Genomic DNA, 16,129 nt, shown 5'->3' on the forward strand with positions numbered 1-16,129 from the left:
CTTCAAAATGTGCATTTCTCCAAATTTTGCAATGCAGTTCTCCAGCTAAGTAATGTAAACAAAGGGACCACAAGAGTCATCTAGTCCAACTCCCTTCAATGCCGGAATTTTTTGCCCAACATGGGACTCAAACCCACAACCCTGAGATTGTGGGTCTCATGCTCTACTGAAAACAATTGGTTTGCTAAAATGTGTGCTATTAGGAAAAAGAATCCCTGGCTATATTGTTAACCTTTAATTCGAAAGCAGACCTAAAATGCATGTCAGCAGCTGCGAAAGAACAGAGCAATTGTTTAATTACTTTAGCATTTTTTATGCACAAGTATTCCCACACGCACATCTGTGTCTGAGCTTGGATGCACATTCCTCCCCCAGGACTAGTTCTATAGCATGTGGGGAGGGGGGGTCGCAGTTGATACTTTGCATGGAGAAGGCCTCACATTCCGTGCCTGTCACCTCCAAAAGAAACTGTCAGGTCCAGGAGAGGCCTCTGCCCGAGACCTTGGAGATTCACTGCCAGTCAAAATAGATAGCACTGAAATAGATGAACCAATGGTCTTATTTAGTATAATAAGGCCGTTCCTTACACCTCTTGGGTCTCATTTGTGAAGTAAAGAATAAGGCCTCAAAGAGAAGGGTTGATGTATTATTAGAGAGACAATTGAGATGTCTAGCAAGTAGCCCTTCCAAATCTATATCGTCAAAAGAAATGAAGACGCTTAGGTGTTCATTATTTAGATGTGAAGCTGCAAAAGAGATATCGCCCCTTCAGTAACAAACCTGTGTGACTGTCTTTAAATTGCATCTAAGCCCAATCATCTCACACCCAAAGATCCATTGCACCACCACAGGCTACTTGATTCATTTAACTAACTTGAGAAGCAACACCAAGATGTAAATCAAGATGGTCTTAATGGGCAGCCTCAGCAATGTTAAATCCACATCCACCCCAAATTTCCCCCCATTTCTTTGTCTCCACCACTACACTGAAAATGGAGCAAGACTTTCCAGCACACATCTATTTTTTGCCTATTCCTGAAGATTAAAATTACCCATTTAATGGAACATTTTGCCGTTAACAATCGTCCCCGCCCCCCTTTTGCTAACCAATTGGACATGCTTGAGTTCACGCCGTCAGGGGTAAGTGTGACCATAAATCAATGAAGTTCTAGAAACCTTGATGCATGGCTACTGAAGGGAAGGCAGGGAAGCTGAGATAACACATGTATTAGTTTTAGTGACCACCGTGTTATCTTTATTGAAGAAAAGTTTTATTCCCCCAAGTTAGATTACTAATGAATGTGTAACAAAAGTTCTTTTTCTGTAAAAGGTGATAATTTTACACAGGGGATTTATCAGTCTTTTTCTCGGAAAGGCTGATACACTGGGAGTTCTTTAAAGGCCCGTTTAAAAAGAGAGAGAGAGAGAGTCTGTACTCCACATGTAGCTTTTATGACCTGTAAAGTAAAGGGACTCCACATGCTCTGAGGTTCAATTGAAATTATTGCTAGGAATGTAGGAATACAACAGTAGGACTGTATTCACCTCAAGAGTTGCATGCTTTGTTGATACAGCATGAGAGGAGACCATACAGATCAGAGCTCTAAGTTGGCTCTTGCTTTGTTCTCCTCTTTGTATTCTGCTTTTGTTTCTCGCTTTTGGCCTCTAGGAGGGTCACTCTGTACTCAACATAATCTGTTGCTGCAAAGCACTTTGTGGTCATTTCTACAAAGGTTTCTATGCGACGGTACAGATATGGCACCTAACAGTGGCACAAGGTTTAAACAATATAATATTCCCAGTCCCCAATTCTTTCGCTCCATAGGGGGAAAAAGAAAGGGGGGAAGCAATGTCTTTGCTAACATTTACAATATTTGGGTCAATATTATGTCCATAAGGGCTTCAATATCTTTGTATTTTTAGTACAGAAGTCCTTACAGCTATGGGGTGGGGTGCGGTGCTTCACTGTCTCATAGCTTTGCAATAATATTCAGTGGTACCCTCCAGAGGTTTTGGACTAGAACTCAACCAGTATCACCAGTGGGCAAGGATGACAGAACTTGTAGTCCAACTACATCTGGAGGCCTCCATGTTGGCTGCCCCCAGATTAGACTCTTTAACATCACTGGCTCCCTATAAGTCGGTATGACAGACAGCAACCATGGCAGACTGGGGTGTTGTATGGCAGTCTTCCCGATATGTGGCATATTCCAAGGAACAAGTATCTATCTACCTTTTGCCAGTATGCTTCAGAGTATGTGTTACTGACAAGCCAGGAGTTCATGAAGCTGGCATTTCCCCTCTCTGCCCCATACTTGTATCTCACCCTTCATTCAATGAGCTCAGTATGTATGTATGTATGTATGTATTTAGCACAATACCTCAGTGTCTGTGTGTGTGTGTGTGTGTGTGTGTGTGTGTGTGCAACCTTGGGTCTTTCCCTGCAGGGCTGGCAATAGTTTCTGTAATGCACTTCTGATAACTATTATTTAGAAGGAAAGGTATGAGCACACAAGTACAGAAATACCTGCACATGTGTCCAGAACAGAAAAGGGTAGTGTAGGGCTGGGGAGGAGCAACTGTTGAGAGGGACAAAGCAACGCAGCACAGATACATCTCCTCAAGCTCTGTCCACTGGTGCAGACAGCAAATTAAAATATCCCCAATCTCGGAGCTGTGCTTTATTGTCATGACGGGGTAAGCAGGCAGGTATGGCTAGGCTAGCTGAGTGACAATTTGGAGATGGAGGGGAGTACACAGAACAAGAAGCGGAAGCCACAATTTGGTGAAGGCTACACATTTAGCTGGAAGTTTGAACCTGGATTTCTCACATCAGTAACCCAACATTTTAGTCACTGAACTATACTGGACATTTGATTTGGACCAGTACATTTGACATCTGTTGATGGGTGTACTCAACCAACTTTTTTCTCTCTCTCTCCCACTAATAGCTGATTGTTTCCCCATCACTTCTGTCGAATTCCACGTGGAACTGAGTCATGTGATGAATCCAACATATGTTGAGCTCCGGGGCCAACAAACGTTCAACAAACCTGACTTCTGGAGGTTGCTATATGTGTGTTGGCTGGGGATCTAGGCATGTGTTAGATCCTTCATTATGACACAGTTTCATATGGATCTCATCATGGGGTGACTGCAAGGGGGGGGGATCACATCAAGGGGATAAGAAAACACTTCCAAAGTCCATGTGCCAACTTTCCCTTTGTGGTTTTGCAGCACCCAAGAGTGTTCTGTGAATATTTTTACATACTGGTCATATATTTGTAGCATGTGAAAGGAATTCTGCTATGGCAAAGCTGAGGGAGGTAGAAGGAAAACAGGAGGGTCTGAGGAAGAATGGGAAGGATTTTTGCTCTACTGCCCCCTGTTGCTGGTCTCAGCAGAACTTGCTGCAATACCCGCTGTTCCAGAAGGTATTCTTCCATACTACTGTTAACTTCCTTACTGTAAAATTTTCTTTGTTATAAAATTGTAGCTCATTGTATCCTTTCTATTAACTGGTGTACTTCAAACAAATATTTTTTAAAAAACAAAATAAAGCAGGAGTTGGGGATCTCATTTCCTCAAGGACAACCTTGGGGGAGGGCAGAGGGGAAAGGGGGTGGGCAATGGAAGTGACTCTTACTTTTGCATAGTAGGCAACATTTTAACCACAGAAAGTCAGAGGGCACTGTGCACAGACACTCCTTTCTCCACCCTCAAGCCAGACAAGCAAGAGGCATTATCAAAGCATTATCATAATAATTTATATTGCACCTTCCAGACTGATAAACTTAATGGCAACCTTTCCACCTGACACTATAGTTCTTCATAAACAGAGCATCTCAATTCTCTGTCCTGCCTTCTGCTTGCTATACTTTTGCTCTCCAGCTCCATCAACATTTTTGACAGGATCACCTTTGTCTTATCTATTATCAAGTTGTCTAAGGTCTTAATGTGAATGTCAGTCCCAGTGCTTCCAAGAAAGAAAGAATCTTACTTGAAAGTAATGGTACTGGGGAAGTATACAACCTGTGGCTTTCTGGAGGATTTCTTGCTTTTATAACAGCCACCCATTATCTATTAGGCTTCCAAATTTAGAGACCTCATACCTTTCCTAATTAGCTGGTTTCTGCTACAAAATCTATGATGCCTTATTGCACAGGGTTGCCATATTTAAAAAACTGAAAACCAGATTTTACTGGACATTTTGACAATTTCTACCCAGACACTGCTTCTAACTGCAGTATGCTGGTTATGTCCAGGCAATTCAGGATGTATGGCAACCCGACTGTTGCAGAGGTGAGAGGTAAGATACCTAGGCTTAATTTACCTGCATATTTATTCCATGTTCCCAGTAGTTGCCATGGAACGAAATTTATTTGAACACCACACCTTTCATTATTTGATACCTACATCAAAGTTTCTAAAGCAGCTTTGATAAGTAGCTGTTCCAATTCGTACAAATTCTCTTCATCATTATGTAAAAACCATAGACTCAGCCGATGTAACTGGGCTGCATCATAATCTATCCTTAAATTTGGGACAGTTAATCCTCTTGTCTGTGTTGAGGCCTGCATGGTATTAGCATCAATTCTAGGCCGTTTATCCTGCCACATGAAGCTGTCCAGGATATTTTGCCAACTTTTCAATTCTTTTGAATCCACTGACAAGGGCAAAGCAATAAACAAAAATGCAAATCTTCATAGGACGGCCATCCTAATTGAATTTATCCCGGCCACTTCCTGGTTAAGATTTCCACTATCAGGCATCCTGCAAGGCACCTGAGGTTGCATTGGAACCCCAAATGTATGGTGTGGATAAAAGAAGCTGAGGTAGTGTGGTGCTGCAATTGAAAAGAAGTTATAAGTAGACAGGGTAAGCATGCTCTTCCAGCACACCACTTATTTGCTTCAAATTGCATCCTCCCAAAAACTGCAACAGAGGAGATATGTAGCCTCAATCATCTAACTTAATATTCTATGTTCAGACCCTGTGAGTGACAGTGGGAAAGGCACAGGTCTACAGATCCACTTCAATATAAATAATTAAGCAACCCATTTCTTCCCAAAATCAGTATTGTCGAGATACACTGGTGCTGTCTCTTTGAACTCTATGAAATGGGTGAATTATTTTCAGATCTTGCTTTTATTTTCAAACTTGACAGCACCATCCTCAGTCACACTGTTCCATTCCACTTGGAACTGTTTTATAATGGTAACAGTTTTATATGTTTTTATAATTCTATATTATATTGTTGTAACCCACTCTGATGGTGAAAGGCAGGTGAGAAATTTTGGAAATAAGGAATGTAATGCTAGGCAGGCCCATTCAAAGCTTGTCTGAGGCCCGGGGTGGGAGACTTGTTCTTGGCATGACAGCATAATTGGGAGCCCTCAACCACCTTAGCCCTCTAAGGTCCAGGGCAAGTGTACCCAGTTCTCCCTCCCCTGTGCATGAGCCTGGTAACACAGCTACAAGCCCCAAGTCATTAGTAGCAGTACCACTATTGCCTCTCTTGCATCAGGGGGGACCGCCATCTCCAACTGTTTAACTACTCTGATGTAAACAACAAACAGGAGGAAGATATTTCACAAATTAATATGGTACCAGCACAACATGGGGCATCCCTGCTGGTCCCAGGTTCTTCATCCTCGCTATTTGGATTTGCACCAGGGAAAAGGGTGTGTGCGTAGAGAGTAAGTTGGAAGCGTGCACAATGCAAAGTATCATTACTAGTCACAATGTGTGTCTGTTAAGGCATCAGCTTTGGCTTAACAATTCCCCAGCTTTACAGAACTTGAGCCAACACCAGAGAGCTTTAAAACTCTGGTTTTAAATTGGCAGGCTTTAAAATCGCTGAATTAATGCATATTGTGTGTGCATATCAAAGCCTAACTTAGACTTTTAGTGTAACACTTAGAATTCTAATGTTAAACCCCAGCAAATTCTTGAATAGGGAACTGATATTTTCCTCTGCCTCTTAAACTCGTAACCAATGTTTGCTTCTTGACTTACATACTCAATATTACTTGATCGATTACGTCATGTGAGCTTAGCACACTTTAACCACCCTGCTGTACTTACAAGGATGGTTAAAGAATAGTAAAAATTTCTCTCTTCAAATATGTAAAGCAGGGTTGTAATTATGACTGCAGTCAATCCCATGTACACTCACTTGGGAGCAAATTCCACTGAAATCAATGGGACATAACTCCAAATAAATATGAATAAGATTCTGCTGTACAAATAGACAGCAAATTAATTAAGGTGGAGTACATGGGTATGCTTGTGTAGCTATGGTACTGGCGGCAGACCGGCTCATCTCTGTAACACAAAACTAGTTTTTTTCCTCTCTCGTAAATTAGAAAGTTGCTTTGTTTCAAAAACTCAGTCTACAGCACATCTATTAAAGCTGCAACACTGACATGGGAGGGAATCCTATTTAAAAATACAGTATTCTGCCTTTTTCTTTTAAAAGAGGGAGAAAAACTTTCTTTATAATCATTGTCTTGGCTCACATCCCTGTTTCATTTAACCTCATCTGCCTGACTTTTACATTCGTGGAACAGATTTCCATTGCCTTGGATTCTCATATAATTGGCTGCTATGATATTCTTGGACTGCTTCTTTTCTTTTCTTTTTTGTTTGGGGGAAAAAAACCCATTTGATACCATTAATCATATTGCCATATGTAATAAATTGGCTGCATTGGGTATATTGCTTGAAACTGTCACATGGTTCCAATCAGGATCCTGCCAACTGAAAGTGGCTATTGGAAACTCTGAATCTTCCTTTCAGGCTCTTCCAGTTGGAGTTCCAGAGGGTTCGGTCCTGTTTGTACTGTACATTAATGACCTGCAGGCTGGTTAGCTGCACGTAGGCCAAGACTTACAAGTATGCACATGTTCCTAAGTGCCGCGCTACATAAGCAATAACCTGCTTGCTATCAAAGTCACATCGTTAGACTCAACCTCTCTCAGCACTTGCAAAGCTTAGAGGCTCACACGGCACATCCCTAAATTGCAGCTAAAACACACACACAAGTACAAAACCCAAAAAAGGGCATTTGGTAGAGCCGTGTAAAATGATTCAGGGAACAAGAATACCGCTGGTATTATTATTTTTTTGCAGTTGTCAAGCCCCTTGTCATGTCACAGCTGGAATACCAGAGTCATCTTAGAAGAACAACAGAATAATCTGAGTGGATGGCTGGCAGGGCTGGGGAGGCAATAGGCTGCTATTTTGAGCTTTGAACAGTTTACAAAAGGTTCTTTCCTGTTTTAGCAAGGAAGACAAGCTTTTTTTTAAAAAAAAAAGTGTCCAATAATTTTTCAGACTAAGGAGAACACCCCTTTTCCCCAGCCCTTGAAAATATTAGTTATTTAAAGCATCTCTTACACCAACCCATTTTTTCAGTCAAGATTCACAGAGCAGCATACATACTATTAATAAAAGCCAGGTAGCCTCAGGTTACAATCTAAAAGGCATGACACAAAAGAAAAAATGGATGAGGAGGAAGAAGGAAAACGCTAATTCTTAAAGTTAAACAGCAGTTGTTATAATGGTCAGCGGCTGAATTTAAACAATCCAGGAAGAAAAAGAGCCGAATGCAGATGGCCTCTCAGCAGAACCTATAAAATGGCTCCACTTCCCCATCTTTTCTTCTGCTACAGCCTGAGGGAAAATTCTGCTTTTTGCACTGCAAAACAATTGAGCTAGGAATGTTAACTCTATAAACCAACAGTCTGGTGCCTGGTCAGGGACTGGCTTGCACAGGACTCTGGGTCAGGAGAGAAAAAGAGAGAACCTCACCCTACCTCCCGGTGAACAGCAGTGACACTACTGGCTGGAGGTCACGCGAGTGGTATCGCCCTACTACCCCATCTACTACTGCAAGGCATGGATTATACATTTTAAGGATAACATATTCCCTGTCCCTGGTTTAGATCATCAGACTGGTTTCTTCTGTTCAGCTTCTTCATTTCAGTTCCTGCAGTTTGAGCAGCAAAGTATTTCCTTTCCAGAACCGAGAGCAGGGCATAATCTCATGAGTTCAAGCTCAGTGAAGATGGAGCATGTGCAGGGTGGTGGCTCAGAAGATGGGGTGAGTGAATGCCTGATGATTCGCCTTCTATGACCTAATATACTGTGTCACTGCCTTTGGGAGCCAAGAGCCTCTTGCCACATGCCCTTGAATGGAAGGTCAGCATGGAAATGCCCAAACTCTGGCAAAGAAGTCCTCCAGCTGAGAAAAATAATCTGGCCGTGGCTTGGCAAAAGCTTTTCTTCTCTCCTCAATTTTTCTGACTTGACATGTTGCTCTAGTGCACTTCACATCTGATTAAATTAGTCGCATTGCATTATATCCTATCAAATCTGACATGATGCAATGGAATGTGAGCAGTGCATATAAAGATGTACTGGCAGCAGATAGTAGCTACCTGTCCCCAAATGATCGCCTTGCTAGCAGCAGATAAGAGGCAAAGCTGATGCCTGATTTTGATATGTGATTTCTTTCTCTGCTGACATAGAGGGCCTTTGTATCAAACTGATTGCAGTTTTGGATTATAATCACAATGCGCTTCTCCTAAGCTTTCTCAGCAAAACTCAGCATGAATAATAAACATTAAAAGGATGATGACTATATTGATAAGACCACTTCAGCTAACAGAGTGATTGGGAGGGCTATGCACAATCCATCTTTTTCTTCAGACAGCATAGGGCCACTGTACTGTTAGAGCACTATTATACCACTTTAACAGTTAGGGCAGTGCTACGCAGAGCATAAATGAATGATCTCTCCTTCTTCCAACTCGCCCCCTAAATCTATTCTGGGTCCCCCCCAAAAAATCCTTGCAATAGTTCAAATATGTAGTTGAATACAAAGAATCATGGGAACTGTAGTTTGTTAAGAGTGGTGAGAGTTGTTAGGAGACCCCTATTCTCTTCCTGTTGCGAAAATTTACAGAATGGTTTAATGATCAATCCGTCTTTCCAGGGAACTTTGGGAAATGTCCTACATTTGAAAAATGGCTCTGAGAACTACTGTCCTTTTTCTCTATTGCCCCCCTGGTGCTGTAGCAGGTAACAGACAAATATATTTGTGGTGCTTCATTTCCGCAGCATCTTGCAAAGCTCTGAAATTATATATTGTTTTATTCAGTGGTTGAATCATAATCACAAACGCATCTATGGTGTGTCTCCTTCGGAATGAGCCCTGTTATAGCAAGGATCCAGTTTCCTCACACCATTGTGTCTACTCAAGCAATTGCAACAGAAAAATAGTGGAGCCTTTCCCTTCATTTTCCCCAATGTAGGGCAATATTAACTTGGTTTCCAGAAGACTGAATGGCAATTAAACCCATGAATTTGCCCAGCTCTCCTGCCAATGAACTGTCGCATTCTCAGTTGCACTTCTGACTGATGCAGCTCATGAGACACAGCCTATGAGTCAGGAAGCAAAACTGGCTGTGATCTCCCTCCTCTATTCTGAATTTGATGTGAGGGCTGGTGAGGCCTCCTGTGTATATTGGGGCAGTTCAATGGTTTGCAGTAAATACAACTCGCCATGAAGCTAACTTGTGCTTCTAATTAGATCATAGAGCAGTAAGCTCTTCCCTCTTTTCCCCGAGTATCAATGGTGCCAGGAAAGTTCAAAAAGGCAGAGGGCATCACCTCTTTTATCTACATTATCCAAGGAGGATGTTTTCAAAAGTGCCTATGGGAGGTGAATATAGGTGGGAATAATAGCTCAGAAAAGAATAGTTCAGATTCTTCTGTTTGGTCTGTGTTTTTAAAAAAATAAAAAATAAAATCCCTTGTTCTAGCAGAAATTCATAGATGGCTGATTCATCTAGACTGTGGCCTTTATGTTCAGCACCCGTCTCCAGGAGCAGGGGTGGGGGTAGAAACCACACACACAAGCTTTGGAAGTGCACAAGCAGGCACAATGTAGCTAAAGTTAAGTGCTTTTAACTTTAATTGATTTCACTTGTAATGCTAAAACACATGCTTATCATTGCAATTCTATGCAAGTCCCATTTAGTTCAGAAGGACCTTCTTACAAGAAAGGGTGCATTGCAGCCTGAATCTGTCACATTGATATCAAGAGGACTTAACATGCTTGATTTGGGCAGGAGCATGTCAGATGCCCTTGCCTTTTGCTTACATTAACATCAATTAATCAAATACTGAAATATATTAGTTTTACTGGGACCACTGAACAATCAACTGGCCACTAGAATCCTTAACTGGTTTGGATTTTCCAACATAGGCAGCTGGGGTTTGTGCATACAATTTGCCACTGGAAAAACAGGGAGGTAAATCATTTGCCCAGCCCACCATGTGCCTGATCTGAATCTGAACCATTCACATCTGTAGCTGCTACTTGGGGGGAACAAATTAAAGAGATGAATCTCTAAGACTTAGTTATTATGTTTTAAGTATCTCTCAGCCCAACCTACCTCTCAGGGTTGCAGTGCGGATACAGCAGGGAAGGGTGAGAACCTTGCATGCCACCTTGAGGTCCCTGAAGTAACAGCGGAGTATAAATGTGAAAAGAAGAAGATACTTTCTTCTGAAATTGAAAAAAAAAAAATCACACAATCTTTATTAGGTACATTTCCTCTAAGCAAAACTTCTGAAGGGCTTCTCAACATAATCAGTGGGTCCATCCATAAGCCTGTAGTTGCTAACCCTGGAGTGGGGTAATGCAATTTTAATCAGTGAAAGCAAATTTTAATCAGGGGGCTAAGAATTAAGCACACATTTGTTAATGTTTCAAAGCTACTTTGAGTCTGTTTTGATAGTGCTTGAGGAAAAAATGAAAGCTACTGCTTTCTACCGTGTATTTATTGAAAATATTTATTTCATGCCTCTCAACCATGATTTCCAAGGCAGATATCACACACACACACACATACGAAATGGGCTGGATCCAGAATTCCTGTGAGCAGAACTCTGCTCCTGGGACACTCCTGCCAGCTCATGGGTAGAGAGATGATTTTCACTGATTCCTTCTTCCGCTATATCTTGTAATAATATTTTTGGGGACCCTCCAAAAGTGTGAGAGCTGTGGTGCCAGGGGAATTGGCTAAAAAATTAAAAAGCCTTTCCTCCTCCTTCCCCAAGTGGGAACCTCCAGTGGGTGTTAGCTCCAAAGGAAAGGCCAGTCTGGATCCAACCCAGTATCAACAATAATGAAACATGCACTCTTAAAAAAAAGTTAAAGCTTTAAATGGTGGCAATATCCAGTCTCAATTCAACAGCAAAGCTGCTACCTGCTATTCTGAACTAAATTAAATTTCCAAACAGTTTCTGGAGGCAACACCACATAAGGCATAAGGGCATGGAATTGTATCCAGATCCCATTCTTCCAGGAGTAGCCACTGCTCATATAGGCACCAAAGCTGGTTAAAATCAGTGCTTTTTTCCTGGGGGGATACAGGGGTACGCATACCCCTAAACATTTTGTGAATCTAACTGGTGTTTTTTTGAGAGGAAGAGCGGTTATAATTGCAAAAATGAAATAAGTAAAGGGAAGCTTATCTGAAACATCTGCTTTGTTATGAGGCATTGGCATAATCAACCAGATCAATGCAACCAAAAAGAGAGAATCTTCTCTAGCACGGTGAATCTTTAGTTCCGTTGCTAACCCTGATGTCCATTTACTGTATTTATTTTTCCCAATTCGAACTATAAAATTGTGGTTTTCTTGAGTCAAAATATGAGTACCCCTAAATATTTTTTAATAAAAAAAGCACTGGTTAAAAGAGTTTTGAGCCATGCATGATGGCACCTAAGTACTCATCCACAGAACTAGATCTAAAATCGTCCCTAAGCTGTGACCACGATCCTGTCAGTCCAAAAGCATTCTCAAACTGAGAACCTGATCATAGTAATGGCTGGTAATGTTTTGTTTATTAAATTCTAAATGCTCTCACTGCCTTCAGTATCTCAAAAAAGATACCCATACTGATGTTTTGGCAGCATGTAAATGCATTTACACGTAATTGGTTTAAAGGCTTACGATCACATTTTATTAAATTGGTGGACAGAGGTAATTTGAATGTGAATGCATTCCTTGGTGTTCCTTTCCACTTTATGTTTTCTTGTCTTCTATGAAACCTGGCTTACCATCTATCAACAGTTAAATACTTTTAAGACATTTTGGTTTCAATGGGAGATTTCAATCCCATTGATTTTAATTAGAGAGGGTTAACCGCCCTGAGTGAGGAGGAATCATAAGGGTTTTATTTAATTTTGCTCCTTTGTTTTACCCAAGTATATCATAACTTTAAATCAGGGAAAGCAGGGGAGGGGGTGAGACAGAAGGTTCTTGTAAGGGGAAATTATTATTTTTGCTATGAGTAAAACAGAAACAAATAGAGAACATGCCTGCTATAGAATTTCTTTTTTAGTGGATCTTAATATGAAGCTGGGTGTACTTTGTATGAACCCTGTAGCCCTGATGTAACATTTTCAATTAATTTGTTTATTGGTTTAATAGGCTTCTTCTATTACATTTATGAGACTGTATGGGCTTCCTCTGATGGCTAATTAACACCTTTTTACATTTTTGACCAAAGCCTTGGCTTGTCTGCTGGGTAACACAGCAGACTTTGATTTATCAAGCTTTGGAACAGAGTAGTTTTATAGGGAGGGGTTCGGGTGGGCTAAATGTGGCCATTAAATCATATCTTGCTTATTATCTGTCTTTTCAGTCATTAAAAATACATAGTAAATAAGCTGTTGCTATGTCAAATTTTTCATTTTTAACAGAATTGCTTTATTTTGCTTTGATTTTTTAAACGATGCTGCTTTCAATTTATGAGGGTAGGGGGATAATTAAACTTGTTCAACTGGCTAAGTACTTCAATAACTTGTCCTTAACACACTAGTCTGGTTTTGCTTACACTCTGTAGAGCAGCTGGGGGTGGGCATTAAATGCCCAGCTAACAAAGCTATGGTTTGGCCCATCCTGTCTTAAAAAGTGGTTGTCCTAGATACGCATTTTTATTGGAATGACTTCTTACATCGAAAGGACTAGAAACTTAGGGCATATTCCTACACTTGAGATCCCTCGAACGGGCTTTAGGATTTGGCAGAACCTCTGCTAAGCTGGTGGAATACCCTACCACCCCACACAAAAATATGTTGGTGAAACACTCTGCCAGTGGCACTGTTCTGGTGGCAAATATATGCCAATGAATTGGCTAAACAGGAAACAGTTGTTGGCAGAGCTCAGAGGTGCCGAGTTGCAGCCAACATTGGGGGGCCGCCGATGGACATGTATGGCGTTACATGCTTCACACTTCAGGAGGATGCAACCCAGTCAGATGGCCAAGGTATAAGTAACATCATCATCATTTATTATTATTATTATTATTATTATTATTATTATTATTATTATTGAATTGGGTGTCCCTATTTTCATTGGAGGAATGAAGGAAGGTATGCAGCAGAGGTGGCAGGTGTGGGCCGAGGATCAAGGCTCCCACTTCAGCTAGGCCGCAACCAATATCAGGAAGTGAGGATTTGTGAGGAATTTTCTCTTTGGATTTTTGACCAATGTGTGAATTTGTCTGTGCAACTCTACCAAATTATTCCCTTCACAATGAACAATGGGGGGATCCCTCTGAGGACTTCCTTGTTATATTTGTGCCCACTTTACAGATTGTACCTCAGAGAGTTCCCTTGCTTGTTGCTGCCATTGCCTGGTTTTATGCCTTCCTTCCCTGAGAAGGGAAGTACAGTGGTACCTCAGGTTACATACACTTCAGGTTACATACGCTTCAGGGTACAGACTCTGCTAACCCAGAAATATTACCTCAGGTTAAGAACTTTGCTTCAGGATGAGAACAGAAATCGTGCTCCAGCGGCGCGTCAGCAGCAGGAGGCCCCATTAGCTAAAGTGGTGCTTCAGGTTAAGAACAGTTTCAGGTTAACAGACCTCCGGAACGAATTAAGTACTTAACCCGAGGTACCACTGTAAACTGTTTTGTCTCCTGTGTGGATTTGAACAAAGCAACCCCTGAACATGGCTCTTCCTGCCTGCTCTAGCAGACAGCACCACAGAGTCCCCTTGGCTGTGCACGTTGCCTGATAGTCTGAGTCTCTTGCTTAGTGGGGCATGGGAAAATGACAGACAAGCGCCCTCTATGCATGCAGGGAGTGGGGTGCCAGAGTGGGCACAGTCCCCTTAGCCTCTTAGCAGAATTTCCAGGGAACATAGGAGTGCCTATGCCATTTTGATACAACATTAAAAAAAATTCTGGTTGTGTGTTTTTCCCTCCCCTCCTGGGCTGAGCATGCACAGTGTACAGCAGCTATTCTACCAGCATAAAGGCAGAAAATCTGTCTTTCTCACACAATGCAATGAAGGCCTCAGTTCTGTTTGGGTAAATTTCTGGGAGGCACAGGCCAGTGCTGGGTGGGGCCAGAGGCAAGAGGAGGTGGAAGAATTAGCCAGTGCCGGATTTACGTATAAGCTAAACAAGCTATAGTTTAGGTCTCCACTCTCCTGGGGGGCCCCAAAAAATTTAAAGGGAAAAAACCTGGATGTACCTTTCCAAAATATAAGGTGAAAAACAAATAAAATAACACCTACATACAGCAACGGTGTTTTGTGTTGTGTAGGCTCCTGTGATGTAAGTAATGGGCCTGCTAGCCTGCTTCCTAAAATATCACTGGTTTGCTCATTTCTATATATAGGGTGCCTACATTCTGCATGTGCAAATGGCTTTAGATACCTATTAGGTCCATAAATTACCATATATCATATATTCAACACCAAAAACAGCAACAATTTGTTGTTGACAAAGGACAGCTGGACATATAAACGGCCCCATTACCTTCACTAGTTTAGGGCCTCATCAGACCTAAATCCTGCTCTGCAATTAGCAAAGATGTTACTTTTGTGCAGTAGGCTGGTTTCTGTACATGCTTACACGTCCCTTTCTACTCTGCAGCCCAGTGAAAACACTCAAGGTGTGGCATAGGAGCAGGGTGTGGTTGTGGAGGGTGTGTGGTCTTGGGAGAGTGCTGAGGATCATATCAAGACTTGCCACATTCAGCCTCAGGCCTAGAGGTTCCCCTGAATTTAGAGTATAAGGATGTGGCGCATAGCACTTCTACCAAGTTAAGGCTCGAAGCTGGTTATCTGTTTACCAAACCTTCAGATAAGAAGGTTTTGAATGGTGTATATGGACATTTTACACTGGTTCTATCTGAGTAGTATTTTTGCTGACCCCTAATTTTAGATGTTTGCACTTAGGTTAAAAGACCACCGATGCTTTTAAAAACAATATTACACTTCAGCGAAATGTTGGCTTATGTTGCACAATAGCTACATGAAAGTATCCAGGCTCGAGCACATTGCTTCATGAAATTCATATGATGCACTGTAAATATTTACAGTATTTTAATGCAATGAGTTTGACCTGGAGAAAAAGCTATAAAATAGTTGAACAAAATCCTCTGGGAAATGCTAGCAGGCAGCGCTGCCAAGTCTCGCCATTTTATCACAGGCCTCATAACATTTGATCCTTTTATTACGTCCCTAGATCTGTTTATCTCAGATTTCATTTGGAGGTGAGAGGAGGGTGCCATTAGCCTTCAGCTTTGTGGAGAAAAGCTTGAAATTAATTGTGTATTTTAACCTAGTAGCCCTTACCGAATCTTTTTATCTCTGTTGACAATTAGATTGAATACTCAAGCAGTATTATTGTTTCTGAGTGACAGCATTATCAGGCAGGTATTTCATTTTGTTTTAAACTAGAGACTTAAAACATATGTGCCTAGGCAGTGGAGTCTCACCTACTTTTTTATTTTTCTATTAGCTCCTAGGATTTCTCTGTCTTTCAGGCCTATCCCTCCCAAGTCATTGTTAGGCATACTCAGACTGCACCCCCTGAAATTAATGGTCATGTTCACTGATTTCAATAGTCTGAGTACAATTAATATTGGAGATTACCCATAAAATACAACTATAAAGCATATCTTCACAATTGCAAAACTAAAACAAAATTGGAGCGTATGTGCCTATGCAACTGCTTCAATCATGGAAATTGCACTTTCGCAGGTGCCATATAATGTTTGTTCCATATCTCTTAGGAGTCAAGCTTTC

At 41.4% G+C, this 16,129-nt stretch overlaps 3 protein-coding genes across 10 annotated transcripts in view; 1 reads left to right on the forward strand and 2 right to left on the reverse strand.

Moving 5' to 3' along the window:
- Window positions 1–15,190, reverse strand: part of LOC310682651 (uncharacterized protein) — a 142,927-nt gene extending 127,737 nt beyond the window's left edge. For 5 of the 7 annotated variants that reach the window (XR_014514066.1, XM_083451692.1, XM_083451698.1 and 2 more), the window contains exons 1-2: window positions 14,856–15,190; window positions 10,467–10,579 (exon numbers count right to left, since the gene is read on the reverse strand). The gene's annotated coding sequence lies outside the window, so the exon portion shown is untranslated. Of the gene's footprint in view, window positions 1–10,466; window positions 10,580–13,684; window positions 13,749–13,831; window positions 13,922–14,855 lie in introns of those variants that run through there. The other 2 variants (XM_083451693.1, XM_083451694.1) reach the window with 2 other exon arrangements.
- Window positions 1–16,129, reverse strand: part of RIOK3 (RIO kinase 3) — a 910,199-nt gene that overhangs the window by 429,832 nt on the left and 464,238 nt on the right. The window lies entirely within an intron of this gene.
- Window positions 13,220–16,129, forward strand: part of OSBPL1A (oxysterol binding protein like 1A) — a 154,461-nt gene continuing 151,551 nt past the window's right edge. Inside the window, exon 1 of one of the 2 annotated variants that reach the window (XM_083451591.1) lies at window positions 13,220–13,349. In XM_083451591.1, the coding sequence (XP_083307717.1) occupies window positions 13,286–13,349 (64 nt within the window). In that variant the 5' untranslated portion in view covers window positions 13,220–13,285. The remainder of the gene's footprint in view (window positions 13,350–16,129) is intronic. The other variant, XM_083451593.1, reaches the window with a different exon arrangement.

Source organism: Podarcis tiliguerta, assembly GCF_965153285.1.
Source record: "Podarcis tiliguerta genome assembly, chromosome: 7".
NCBI lineage: Eukaryota > Metazoa > Chordata > Lepidosauria > Squamata > Lacertidae > Podarcis > Podarcis tiliguerta.